General features: G+C 41.0%; 1 protein-coding gene across 1 annotated transcript in view; it reads right to left on the bottom strand.

Moving 5' to 3' along the window:
- NOL12 (nucleolar protein 12) overlaps positions 1-11,847 on the bottom strand; it is a 489,987-nt gene extending 478,140 nt beyond the window's left edge. The window contains exon 1 of the mRNA XM_044073722.1: positions 11,698-11,847. Coding sequence (XP_043929657.1) covers positions 11,698-11,774 — 77 coding nt within the window. The 5' untranslated portion in view covers positions 11,775-11,847. The remainder of the gene's footprint in view (positions 1-11,697) is intronic.
- Between the last annotated feature and the right edge of the window lie 2,712 nt (positions 11,848-14,559).

Raw genomic sequence — 14,559 nt, 5'->3', positions numbered from 1 at the left:
CTGCTAATGACTGGTAGTAGATTTTCAAGAACGCTGAGGTGCCAGCTCGACGTCCAACCTTCAACGAAGGCATGCCCATTAAATGGCAAAATTCACTATCGACATATCTTCCGTCTACCAGTATACCCCAAGGCTCTATATTAGGGCCACTCTTGTTCAATATCTTAATCATCTTCACTCTTCAGTCAGGGGTCTCTCATACAATATGCTGATGACTCTACTAGTACAAGCTTTGCAGACACCACACCAGGTTTACAACTAATTGATCAATCAGCATTTACTACTATATAGATTTGGTTATACAATAACCATTTGTCTCTTAATCCCAACAAAACCAAATTTATGTTATTCACCCTAAGAAAAATACTCCCATAAACAAATCCCAGTTCACAATACTATGCTAGAGTAGCACTAAACTTGAAGTAGTTAGTCGCACTAAACTATTGGGAGTAATAACTGATGAAAGGCTAAAATTCAACCTACATATACAACATATCATCATCAAAACACATCAAAAACTTGGTATTTTACACAAGCATAAACATTTCCTTTCTCAATCCACTAAACAAGTGCTTGCAACCACTTATCTGCTTCCCTCTCTCAGCTATAGTGCTCCCTTGTTACTAATCTGTTAACCTCCCTAAAAACTAAACTCGAAATAGGTTATAACAAGACTGCAAGGTTCGCTCCAAATTCTAGATACTCCACCCATCACTACACAGCCCTACACTCACTAAATAGGCTTTAACTACCACACTATCACACCTATCTGCAATTAACTACTTATCACAAAATAATTCTCAACCCCTCAGATTGCCCTGCTGTAAGCTCTTATTTACTTTCTATCTTCCCAAGAGGTCCCTTCGGTCTGAAAAACAGCACCTTTTGCAAATCCACAAGACCAACCTACCTGCATGCTTATTTTACTCTTGTGTTGTAACCAGAGCCTGGAATACCATTCCATTAGCAATTTGTTCCATTCAGAGTCTTGCTTCTTTCAAAACCTCCTTGAGTGAACACCTCTCTACTAATGGATTTACAGATGTACTAAACCATCTCCTTCATAACCTGACTGATATATTCTTCACGTGTATACTCGTATGCCTAACCACTTTATCAATTACATCTCTTCAGATGACTTAACTACAACTACAATATACATTCTTGCATATTATATCAGATATGTATTTTTAACTTTTATAAAAAGCATTTCTAATGTTTTTCCTTTGCATTTTTTTCATGTAAAACTTGATTTGTCTGTATAATCACAGGATAATAGGAGATTACTAGGCTACTGGCCCGGAGGCCCTTATAAATATAGCCAAGAGTTTAGCCCATGTTTAGACAAATCAGCACCCGATGCCTCTGCCCAACAGGAACATGGGTGGAATCCCAGGGGTATATTTTTTTGTTTCCCATCCAGTTATCCAGGTTGCGGATAAAAAGGGGTAAAGCAGTACTTTGCTTGATGTGGAGAAGGAGTCTATTCCATAGATAGGGGAGTCTCTGGGACACAAATAGCCAACAAGTCTTGTTGATGTCACAGACCAGGTTAAGGCCACCCATGCGAGTTACGCGAGTGGAGCTTGACTTGCGGATATGCAGCAGTCCATCAAGGTGGGGTCTGGGATCGCCTTGTATGCCAGACAGAGGTCACCTCCGAGGAGTCTGCATGAAACTGAGTTGAGGGATAGGGCTTTTAGCCTGTGTATGGTAGATGTTTGAGGCCCTGGATTCTCCTGGTGAGGAACCTCTGTGGTCTCTCCAGCTGCTGCATGTACTTTGCGAGGTACATGCTGAAAGGGGTGTTGTACTCAATAATGGGGCTGTCCCTGGATGAGATACACCTATTTATGAGGTGGGCCATGTAGAAGGCTTTCCGTACAACAAAAGCAATATGGTGGTCAAAAGTCAGGTTGCTATCAACCTGGGTGTCCAAATCCCTCATGACTAATTGCATGCCTAGGACGTTGTTATTAATGCGATAATTTGTGAGGACGTCATTCTCCCCCAAGGGGATGACGATGCATTTTTTTGGTATTCAACTTGAGGTCATGTTTCTGGCACCAGTCATTTGTCCGAGTGAGACCCTCTTGGAGGATGTCCACATCACTAAGGGAATTGATGGACAGCACCCAGCTTGCAGTCATCTGCAAACGTGGTCAGCCATAGCCCACTGGTTTTGGCCTGCACCTCAGAAAAGTATATCCCAAATAACAGAGGGCCCAAGACCGAACCCTGGGGTATGCCACTTGTTACGGGTCTACTGCTTGAGTTGGCTTCTCCTATTTTGACTATGTGGGTTCTATCAGTGAGCCAGTTTGCTACCCATCTGGTAACATGGATTGCTGCCTAGTTGGGAGAGTTTACTTATTATGCCCGAGTGGGGAATAGTGTCAAAGGCTTTGGCCAGGTCAAGGTAGGTGGTGTGCACCATCTTCCCCTTGTCCATGGCTTTGGTGATGGTCTCAAAGAAGTCGACCAAATTTAGTAGACATGACCTCCCCTTGACAAAGCCAAACTGTGTGGGATCAAGTGTTTGGAAGTTGCCAAAGTACTTGTTAATGAGGTCCATGAAGATGCAGAACAGGCTAGTTAGGCTGATGGGTCTATAATTTCCCGGATGGGTGGACACTCCACCTTTGTGTAAAAGGATGGCAGTGGCTTTCCACCACTCAGCTAGGACAAAGCCAGTACTTAGGCTTTGGTTGAAAAGGGTGCCTAATGGTGCTGCAAGTTCCTGCCCAAGTTCACGTAGGATGCAGCCTGGGATGTTACTGAGTCACATGGAGGCTGTATTTTTTGCCTTTGAGAGAGCAGTGATGACCTGTTCCCTAGATGGAAGGGGACAGGTACTGGGGATGTCCTGATTTACTGATGGGGGGGGGGGCAGAGGGGTAAAGTTTTTGCTGAATCTGTCATTTTTATGTAACTCTTAATACTGTTAAATGTCCTATGTTTTATAGGATCATAGGAAGTTAACTAGGTTAATGGCCCTAGGGCCCTTACAAGACTAGCATTACCCTTATTTCCACAATCAGCACCTACTGCCTCTGTCCAAGAGGGAACACCCTGGGTGAATTTACGGTTACCCATCCAAACTTCCAGAGTGAGTCTGAAAAGGCCCAATGAGGGGCTCTACTTGACATGAGGTGGGAGTCTGTTATAAAGGTGTGGCAACCTCTGAAAGATAAATCTGTCCCTCCAGCAGGTTCTATTAATGTCACATACCAGGTTAAGTCCTTTAGAGTGAATAACCAGTGTACCATTTGACTTGTGGATATGCAGTATTTCCAATCAAGCAAGGTCAAAGATTGCCTTAAACGCAATACAGAGTAGTGTGTATGAAACAGAATAAAGTGACAGTGATTTCAGATGATCCACATACGATAGATGCTGAAGACCTTGAATTTTATTTGTGAGGAACCTTTGTGGTCTCTCCAATTGCTGCAGGTGTTTGGAAAGGTACATACCAAAAGGGGCACTGTACTCAATTATTGGCCTGATGAGGGAAGAGTACAGGGAGGTTATAACTTTTTTGGGGGGGATGCAATGCCCTTACTTATGAGATGAGCAATACAGAATGCCCTTCTTACCACTGTGGAGACATGGTGATCAAAGGTAATGTTGCTGTCAACATGTATGCCCAGGTCTCTCACCACTGAGTGCATACACAGGGTGTTATTATTGATGTGGTAATTAGCAGGAACATTGTTCTTACCAAAAGGGATGACTATATATTTTCTGTATTGGGTTTAAGGCCATGACTTTGATACCAATCATTTATTTGGTAAAACCCTCTTGCAGGATGTTAACACTGTTTGGAGATTCTATGACCGCTCCCAGTTTGCAGTCATCAGCAAACATTGTCAGCCACAGATCTTCAGTTTTAGCTAGTACTTCAGAGAAACAGATTCCAAACAATAGAGTTCACAGGACTGATCCCCATGGAACACCATTGGTTACAGGTCTGTAGCTGGAGGTGGATTCCCCTATTTTTACTATATGGGTTCCATCAGTGAGCCAGTTAGCAACACATCTAACAATATAAGGGTTAATAATTTAGCTGGATGAGTTTGTCAGTGATGCCTGAGTGGGGAATAGTGTTAAAAGCCCTGGCTGGCTAAGTCTAGGCAGGCTGTATGTACAGATTTCCCCTCATCCAGGGACTTGGTGACTATCGTGAAGAAGTCCACCAGGTTTAACAGGCACGATCTCCCTTTGACAAATCCAAATTTCTCCAAATCTTTTGGGTTTCTAATACCGTGACTGGAATGGACCCCATTCCTAAGTCAAAGTACAATTAAAGTTCATGAAATTAGTATTGTTTCGATCTTTGATGTGAGCCAGAAGTGCTCTTCGTAGCACCCAGTAATGACTCCTTCTGCAAATCGTATATGTATTAGTTGTTGTTCTTTCGGCTTACCCCGGTTAGGGGTCGCCACAGTGGAACTCCGGTCCGCTAATGACTGGCAGTAGATTTTTATGATGCCGAGGTGCCAGCCTGACGCCCAACCTTCAAAGGCACACCCATTTACGCATGTCTTTCGAACGCCACTCGACCGGTGGGAGGACATGCAGACTCCACACAGAAGGCGTTCCAGCCGAGAATCGAACGAGAGAAACTCTTGCTGTGAGGCGACAACGTTACCGCTGCACCACCGCGGCTTTAACATGTCTAAATATGATTGTAGATTTTTTTTTTATAAGGCCCGTTGCTGCTACTACTATTGGAACTATCTGGGTATCTTTCTTCCACATTGCTCTCATTTTGTTGCCTGCAAATCCTAATATTTTATGACTTTGTGTCTCTCTGTACACAAAATACTGTAGGCACTACGTATGGTGATTTCAATGATCAATGCTACTTTTGTCTTCTTTTCTTGGACCATCGCATCTGCTTTTCTAGCATCTATCTTTTGAACTGTTGGTAATAGATGATTCCATGTGATGTAGACATCATCATTTTCTATGACGCTTTGTGGCTCATGCTTCCAGTACTTTTCAGCTACTTCAGTACCATAATGTTTGCACAATCTCCACTGCAACAGTTTTACGACATTATTATGCCTTTCAGTATACAGTCCTGCCATTAGTATGTCGCAAGCAGCAACAAGGTGTGCAACTGTTTCCCATTCTGTTTTACAAAACCTATATTTGTCTGTTTCTCTCACATGTTCAATGGACTTTGTAAACCAACGTGTACGTAATCCCACAATCTTGTGTCACCAATATTAACCTTTCATTTCTTGGTTTGAATTTGCCTCTCTTTAACCATTCCTGCATTCACCCCAGGAGTTTTCTATACTTACAACTATATTTTTGCAATTCTCCACATTTCTTGCCTTCTCAGCTGGTCCTTCACCTTATATTCTATCTTTTATTTTTTTGCCACATTCGACTGCTGACTGATTTTCATCTACTTGTGGCTTGATTTCCATTCCTGCTTGACGTCGATATGCTTCTGCTAGCTTAAGGTAGCTCTGGCTGTTACTTCATCCCATTCCATATTTTGTACCTTTAAACTTCTTCCTATTTCAAATTCTGTACCTTTAAGATTCTTATTCTTTCTTTTACTTCTTCTATCCATTTAGCATATTTATTATGTTCCACGGGATCTTCACAGACACTTCTCCAAAATGTATACATTTCTTTTTTTGTTGGTCTTTTAATTCCTTTTAACCTTGTTTCCAATTCTCTATAAAAACTTTTTTGGGGTCATCAAATTGCTTATTTTATATGTTTTTCCTTTATATTCATCTGCGTATCTTAAAGTGAAAATCTCAGCACAGGCGGAAAAATGTACTTGCAATAGTGCACGATAGATCCTGATCTGTTCTAATACTACGTATTGATTTTATCACATCTATCTTTCTAAGTATTTTTGCTGATCTGTTCCCTCTTCTATTCTCTTCTAACAGTGACACTTCTTGTCTTAGTTGCTTTATAGTTTTCTCTATTTGATACTTCCATGATGGTATTCAAGTTCTCCCCTTTCTCTCCTTCACTACCCTGTATTCTTGTGGTAGAACATTATCAGTTATTAATTTAGCTGCACAGTAATATACCCTGTCTACTTCGGTTATATTACATGGATCTCTATGGACAGTCCTAATTACTGTGTTTGTTTTATTAAACTTCTGACTTTTTTTGCATCTTATTGCCCTTCTGCAGTCAATTGCTTTCATTGATCTTTATGTCTATCTATATTAAGTCAAGCAACTTCTCTTAGCTTGTTTTCTTCTAAACTGAGAGTGCATTTTTTGCTTTCCATTTCCTACGGACATTCTATAGAAAGTTCTATTGCAACTTCTTGTGGCACATTCTGTTCAGAATTCATCCTGTGCCATCCGTTACTCTGTCATATGGGAACTCACTGGCCTATCACTCCTCAACATTAACTGCATCAGAGTTTCCTGTTCCTTCTCTTGCTGTCCATGATGATTTGTGCCATGGACTTGCAGATAAGGCTAGTCAGGCTAATAGGTCTATAGTTCCTGGGGTTAGTGGAAGCACCACCTTTGTGCAAGAGGATAATGGTGGCCTTTTTCCATTCAGTTTGGACAAAGCCGGTGCTTAGACTACAACTGAAGAGTACCCAACGGTGTTGCTAATTCTTGTTTGAGCCCATGTAGGATGCGGCCTGGGATGTTATCAGGTCCCATAGACACTGTGCTTATGACCTTACAGAGAGCGTTTATGACCTGCTCTTTAGAGATACAAGGTAGAAGACAGGTGCTAGGGATGTCATGGGGTATGTGTGGCAGGGACAGGAGAGTGAAGTTTTCACAGAACCTGTAGGCTAAAAAGATTAGCTATGTCAACAGGCTCAATATATGTGGTATCATTAACTACCAGTTTGACACAAATCTGGGCCCTTTCTTTTAAGTTACGGATGTAACTAAAGAATGCCTTACTGTTGTCCTTAGTTAAGTAAGCCAATCTGGATTCGTAGTTTGCTTTGGAGGACTTCACAAAAAGTCTTATTTGCTGGTTTAAGCTGAGGAGGGATAGCCTCCAGTTTAGGGCTCGCTCCCTTTTACTCTTAGACAGCAATTTCTTTCTCTTATTGTAAAGCCTGTTAATGGCAGTTATCCACTAGGCAGGTTTGCTCTTCCCTGAGGAGCTTGTTTTGGTCCTACCAGGTACGGCTGAGTCAATGTGGTTATACAGACGCTTGTATAAAGCATTGGTGTAGAACTGGGCACAGTTGCCAGTTCCATCTGAGGGAGGGTGCAGTGAAGCTATTTATACCATCATTAAGAGGTTATAATCTGCTTTGGGGAATTTTTTTTTAGTTTAATTGTTGCTGGGGGAGGGGTCAGGTGTGATCATTACTTCAAATGAGACTGAGATCACCAGGGAAGACCTCTCAGTGGGGGTGCTACAGTGGTCCCCCATATTGGTAAACACCAGGTCCAAGATGTTGGTACCCCTTGGGGGGTGTCAACATGCTGGTCCACAGCATTCATGTTAATGAAGTTGAACCACCTTTGGGCAAGTGAGATTGAGCAAGAGTAATTTACCGAGTCAATGGATGGATAGTTAAAGTCACCCACAACTATGGTGTTCTGGTGTACCTTGACAAACACAAGTAGATCCAAATAGGCAGAGTGGATGTCCTGTTTCATGAAGGGGTCCTGTAGCTGGCAATGACTTGAACTAACAGTTAACTGCACCTGAAATACCTTCAGGGAACCATGCTGTTTAACCAATATGGAAGTGTATTTATCTTTAACGAATATTGCTACACTGCCTCCTTTAGTTTTCATGCCTTCAGTTTGTGATCTGAACATGTGAAAGGAGGTGTAGCCCGATATGGCTAGGGTGCGCTCCACAGCCTTGAAGCAGGTCTCCATGACTGTACAAATGTCTACTTCTTCCAAGGTGAGGACTGCTTCCAGTGAGTGCAGTTTCACGATAAGACGCCTAGTGTTTAGCAGCATAACCTTGAGGAGGTTTTTAAATGGAGTTTTTACGTCAGGAATTCTGTCCTTCAGACACAGTCTAAAAAGGCACTATGGGGTTGTTAAGAGCCTTGGCCAGAAGCCAAATTCCCAGGGGTGACAGATGAAGACCATCTCTGGCAAAGCATCGAGGTCCGTCGATCATGTCATCTCAGGCTGACAGATACTATACCCCCTTAGAATGACATCAGAAACTAAGCCAATTACCGAAGTCAATCACTTTCTATTTGTACTGAGGCATCATAAATGGTGAAGGTAAAATGCTGCTTAAGGCTAGGGACATACCTGCCCAAGACACATAATCCTAGAGCTCAGTCATGTCTCTCTTTATATAGTGCAGAGAGGTATGTCTCAAGTCGTTCACAGCATGGACTATGACAGAGTAATAAAAGTACATGCTGTTGAGAGACATGAGTGCATGTGTAATATGACAGATCCTGGCACCTGACAGACAGCTGACCATGATCTCTTCTCCTTATTCAGCCTGGTGAGAGGAACATCTGTGTGTCTCACGATGGAATTACCTATGACTAATATGCTTGGTTTTGTGGCTTGCCTTAAAGGCTTGACTTGTGAAACACTGGTGTGTGAGCTATTATGTGTATTGTGTGCTGCAAAAGAAGTATTATGTGTAGCGCACTTGTGTTTGTGTTTGGGAAGACTCTGGTGTTTAGGTATATTTCTGGAGAGCACCTCAGCATATGTGGGTATGTGTGATGTGGGTTTGGGTGGTGAGGTGTGCATGCAGACAACTTGCTCACTATCATATATACTAACTGGTGTGTAAGAGAGTATGGACTCAAGGTTCTTAATATAGTTGCATCTCTCACATGTTGAGTTAGTGTGGACTAGGAGTAGAGGGTTATCGATGAACGAGGCAGTTGCTACACTGTCTCAGGATGCTTTTGTTGACCAAGCTGGCTGGAGAAATTGTGGGAAATTGTGCTAGGTAATTTAAATGGTCAGGAAGAGAGGTTGTACTTAGGAATGGCTACTGGGAGAGACGTGCGTAGGCACCTCTGAGGCTACACTTGGTGTTCTACCTGACAGAGCAGGGCTGCGAAAAATCTATAGAAGACCACACGCAAAGACCTAAGGGCAAACTTGACATGCAAAATATTTACGTCTATAACCACCAACGGTAACTACTGCTACGCAGCAGTGCACGATGGTGTGCAACACGCAAGCAAGCGCAGACATGGGGCTTAAATAAAACAACAAATAACCCTTTTAACTCAAACAAGCCAATAAAGACACACTCTCTGAGCTGTAGTCCAATCATCACCCTTGATTAGATGGGATCCAGGCAGCACTCTTCTCCCTCAAGGATGCAGAAAGGCCTTCTCCAACAAGGATGGCTTGAATTTGATGCTCAGAAGTTACAAAACAGACCCAGAAACAGCAAACCTGGAACTGGGCTAAGCTACAGCTAAGCTAGTTGAGAATACAGTAAAATGTGGCAAAAAAACAGTTCAGGCAGTAGAATGCAAATACAAATTAAAAGTGCAACATAAGGGCAAAATCAAGCACTTGTAGTTAGTTGGAAGCAACGGATGCCTCGCATCTTTCAATATCTGCTCAAGTGATACAAGACAGTCTAGACTCAGCAAGTCTAGAATCTAGCCTATGGTAAAAAAAATGCAGTACTAGAAATTCAAAGTGCATAAAATCACAGTCACAACAGCAAAAAACTGTTTAAATAAAGCTGCAATTCAACAGAATACTGTTCTCAATTTAGGCAGGCTACTAACAAGCAGTAATAAATGTGGCAAATAAATGCTTTTCTCCCCAGGCCTTCAATGAAAATAAGCTCTTTTTGGCCCAGTGGACTATCCCGGTAAACAAATGTCAATAAATAATACGCAAGATTTACATCACTAAATTATGACAGACCTTTAAGTTTCAGACTTCATATCCTTCTGAAAATGCATGCCACACTAAACATTTTTCTCTAGCATTTTTAAGTCTATAAGAGCAATATTTAAAAGTTGTCCCTATTTTTTGGCCCTTTACCCCCCTCCCCCATTATTTTTGGTTGAGCACAGACTTCTTGACCTGAGAGATATGACACCAAGTTAAATAATTATACAACTTATCATACATCTCAAGTACACCTCATTATAAGGAACATATCTCATTTGCTGTCTAAAAAGTTTGTTTTTGCAGTGCTACATTGAAAGAGTCTGACACATTCTGTGTTGGGAATTTATAACTGATCCATAGTACGTAGAAAAGAATCGTATTAGTTCAGTAAGAGATTTTTTTAGGAGTAAAACCTGCATATTTTAACCATCCTAAGACCTTCCTAGTTAGCAAGCAGTTAGTGTTTCACATTTTGTCTATTTGTTCCACATTATGAGGGCCAATGGGTTTTGTATTAGAAAAGTACTTCGCAGGAGGCTCAGTAGCAAATCCCAGCCTAACCACGCCTCCAGGCTGACATTTCCCAGCAGACTGCTGAATCTGCTGAATAATCATTCCTGTGGGGAAATGAATATTGATGAATGCGTTCTGTTAGAGCAATGACAGCGCAGGAACAGCATTTTATTTGAAATGTAGCAACTGATGGTAGCAGGATAGGGGAATGAGAAATAAAGAATGAGATGCAAATCATGAATTAAAGTGAGGATATGTATATAGTAAGCACCTTACACAGCACCGCTCAATTTACTTTTAACACACTTTGTAGGTCATGCACTGTGGCTATCAACAGTTAAGAAACCACTAAATCTGCATGCATTTTTACATACATATTTGTAAAGAAGGCAGCAGTTTAGTCTTTGTGTACCCTCTTCCTCAATATAGTGTGAAGTCAGGGTGGGTAGTGGGTACATTGAAGTAGCCCACAAAAAGGGGGGTGCATGGGGGGCTTACCCCCATGCAAAAGCAAAGAACAAAAGTAATATTTTTTCGTGGTTAATTTTGCATTTCACATCCTTAGTAAGAGGGAACTGGCTTGTTCAATAAAGGCTGCTTTATGTGGCTGAAGTTGGTATGGCATTGGTGCGTGAATATTAAACAGTTTACAGATGTCACGTGTGAATTAGCATACATGTCAGTCATCAAACATTTCCACGCCCATTTTAAACGTCAATCACTAGTGAGAAGCCCACATCTGCATGCACAGAACTACCCAGGAGGTATTGTTCTAATACAAGACCGGTCAGTGTTCCTCACTTTGGGGTTGGAAGGTTTAAATTTATGAAACTTTAGAAAGCTGTCAGAATAAAATATTTTGTGTTAGTATTGCATTTTTGAATGATATGAAATCATTCAAATGTCTGTTATTTTGTGGTGTCAATCCTCAATGATTTACCAGAAAACCACAAATTTTACTAGAAACAGATCAAAAATATCAGTAAAAAATCTGGACAGTTGAAAGATATGCTAGGGAATCAGGGGGTAAATAATCACAATAAATGTTAAAATGTTTCAAATTAAGGATACGTTTATTATTTTCATTACTGTTAGAATTTTATAGCAACACTACAAAACTTTTTACTTTGTCAACCATTACCGTTCTGTGAAACGGATGACGAACACAGCAAAAAAAAAATCTAGGACCGTTGAGAACTACTACTACTATTACTAGAACAGTAGCAGAGCAGCTGCTATTTTCAATCCAAGCAGAGGAAAACAAAACACACGTGGCCATTTCTGGGGAAAATTCAAAGAAAGATATTTCGCTAAAACTGTTTATTTAGAAATCCATAATCAGAATAGTTCTAACCGTCTGTTATCCTCGTCGAAGATCAGTATTCGCTTTTCTACTTTGTGTTTACGAGCAGATTCTCGTGACGTCCCCATTCTTTACAATAAAACGCGGTACAACCTGAATGAAAAGGCCAAACTAGATTTCCGCATCACGTGACGCGTGCTTACGCTGTAACGTTTTTGATTAAGAGGATGGGTGTTTCTTGTCAAGTTTATTTTGGACTTTACTGTTATAGTGCATGTTGTATATTGCTGATACTCTGTTTCTCGGATTTCAGTTTTTGGCATTGTGTTGACTTTTTGCCCACTTGACTTGACTGATGCTGTACATATCCTAATACAAGCATGTATTAATTGTATTGTTATTGTCCTGAAATGGAGCAGTGACGTTTATGATGGGTGCACCTGTGATGTTGGTATTCAATCTTGTGTATGCGTAGGATTTAGGATTACCAGATGTATAGAAGTGTAAACTCTTTGTTGACAAAATATACCATTCACAATTAGAATCGCAACTGCTTTTATTGACCGTTCAACCTCTTACAGCAAGAAATCTGGACAAAGCAATAAATAATGGGGGAACTTAGAGATTTTATAGAATAACAGGTTTTGCATTAGCATGAATTTTCTGAAAGGTATGAAGTCTGAATCTCAAAAGTCTGTCATTATATTCTGACTTCAGTCTTCAAAGATTTGGCAATGATTTGCCAGAATAAAACACAATTTTATGCATAACACGCCAGAAATATGAGGCAAAAATGTGGACATTCTGCAGAAATCTGTACAGTTGAGAGGTAGTGGAAGCCCACTTTTCAGCAGAGGCTCATGGCGAAAATCATAGCTCTCAACCTTCCATGTCCAAAATGAGGAACACTAGGCCTCATAATGTGGAACAAATGGGCAAAATGTGGAACATATACTAATGGCTTACTAACAACTTCAAGTAAGAAGGTCATAAGATGGTTACAATGTTGTTGCTTGTCTTTAGGCTTTTTCCCCGGTAAGGAGTTGCCACAGTGGATAATGATTGGCAGTAGATTTTTATGAAACGCCGAGGTGCAAGCTCCACGCCCAACCTTCAACAAAGGCACGCCCATTTACACACGCATGTCTTTCGAACGCTACCCAACCGTGGGGAGGACATGCAGACTCCGCACAGAAGGCACTCCCAAGCCAAGAATCGAACGGGAGAACATTTTGCTGTGAGGTAACAACGCTACCACCGTGGCATGAGATGTTTTTACTTATAGAGAAGATCTTTTAATGAATTAATATATTTATTTATTTATTTACAATGGATTTCACTTAAAAAAGTGTGATAGAGTCTTCCAATGTGGAACTTTAAGGGAACTTCGAGGAACATGAACTTTTTAAGACCCCAAATGAGGTACGTTCCTCGTAATGAGGTACACTTGAGAAGTATGGCGAAAATCTCCACAAGATGTATGGAGAAATTAAAATACATTCTAGGGTTGCAGCTTTTGCATCCTTCGATTTCCTGACAAATGAGCCATGCTGCCTTTATGATGAACACAACCACCTTGCTTCAAGGTAGCAAGCCACATCCAGAAACACGTAGTTGACTGCATGATATAGATCCCTAGGCAGAGTATTCCATGGTAATCCCCACCCTGCATTCTAGTGTCACCCTGGCATACAACCCAGTTCATCCCTGTTTTCCTCCCATCCTTTTCTCCTGGTACTATCCAGATTGTTTTTGTTTTGGTTTCCTCACACTTTTTTTTGCAGATTTTTCCTTTATCCTTTAACACATCCTAATTGGCTAAGACTGTACTGTAATAACTGTGGAGAAAAGAATGTAATTATGCTGGGGGTCTAGGGGCCACTACGCACCCAGAAGTTATGGTATTCTAAATGCTGTAAGGTGCATTTTATAGATTTTTTTTCACAACCATTGGTCCAATGATGGCCTGAAAAAAAATGACTAAGAAAAGAAACCAGAAGTGCAGCTGGTTCAGCCAGTACCCTGGGCCGGGTACTGTGACCCACCACCCCACCCCTCCACTCTTCAAGTGAGGAGTTAAAAAAAAATTGTAACTGATAGACCTATTACAGATAAATCAATGACCCCACCCCCCTTGGTTGAAGAGCAAAACAAACAAAAAACAGATGTTTCTTTTACTGGTACACCAACCAGGTGGAAAGATGCATGACATGTCCCCCTCTCTACTGGCCCAACCATTCAGGTCCCATTTATGTGCCCTGCCCCCAGCCCTCCCTCCCTCAACACTGCCTGTATGGAATGCTACAGTGCTTCTGTTTTAGTTAAAAAAAAAAATAATAAATTTTCCTTTTTAAACTGTAGCAAACAGTTGCTACAATTTATACCCTGTCTGCATGGAGCGCTGCAGTTAAAACTAAAAAGATTTAGTTTTTTACTTTTAAATGGTTGCTACAGTTTAGACCACACATGCAGTGCTACTGCTGTCAGGTATGACTGCAAATGCAATACCGTCTTTTAAAAGCCAGTATTACATTAATAAAAGATTGGCTGTTTGTGCTCCCCAACACTTTGCACATGGAACATTTGCCCCTCTTGCCCCACCATAGCTACACTACTGAAAGAAACTAATTTTCTTTCAAGAAAGAAATAGGTTATGTCCAAGGATTGCTGTTCAAGGTTGGCAACACAATAGTTACCACAAAAGTGAGTAGTAGTTGTTTATAAACTGAGAATAAAATGCTTGTGAGGGAACATAAATCATATCTTGGTTGACTGCCTTCTTCCCAACCCCTCCCCCCAAACAGCTAGTAATTTTAAATGTACCTGTACAGTGTTAAATTGGGATAAAAGTGAAAGGACAAATGAACATAGTCATATATTTCAAGTTGCTGCTGTCATACATCTACACAGCAC

Source organism: Protopterus annectens, chromosome 1.part0, assembly GCF_019279795.1.
Source record: "Protopterus annectens isolate FY-2018-M chromosome 1.part0, PAN1.0, whole genome shotgun sequence".
Classification (NCBI taxonomy): Eukaryota; Metazoa; Chordata; order Ceratodontiformes; family Protopteridae; genus Protopterus; species Protopterus annectens.
Note: the sequence above shows the minus strand (reverse complement) of the source record. Positions and strands in the feature narration are given on the sequence as shown.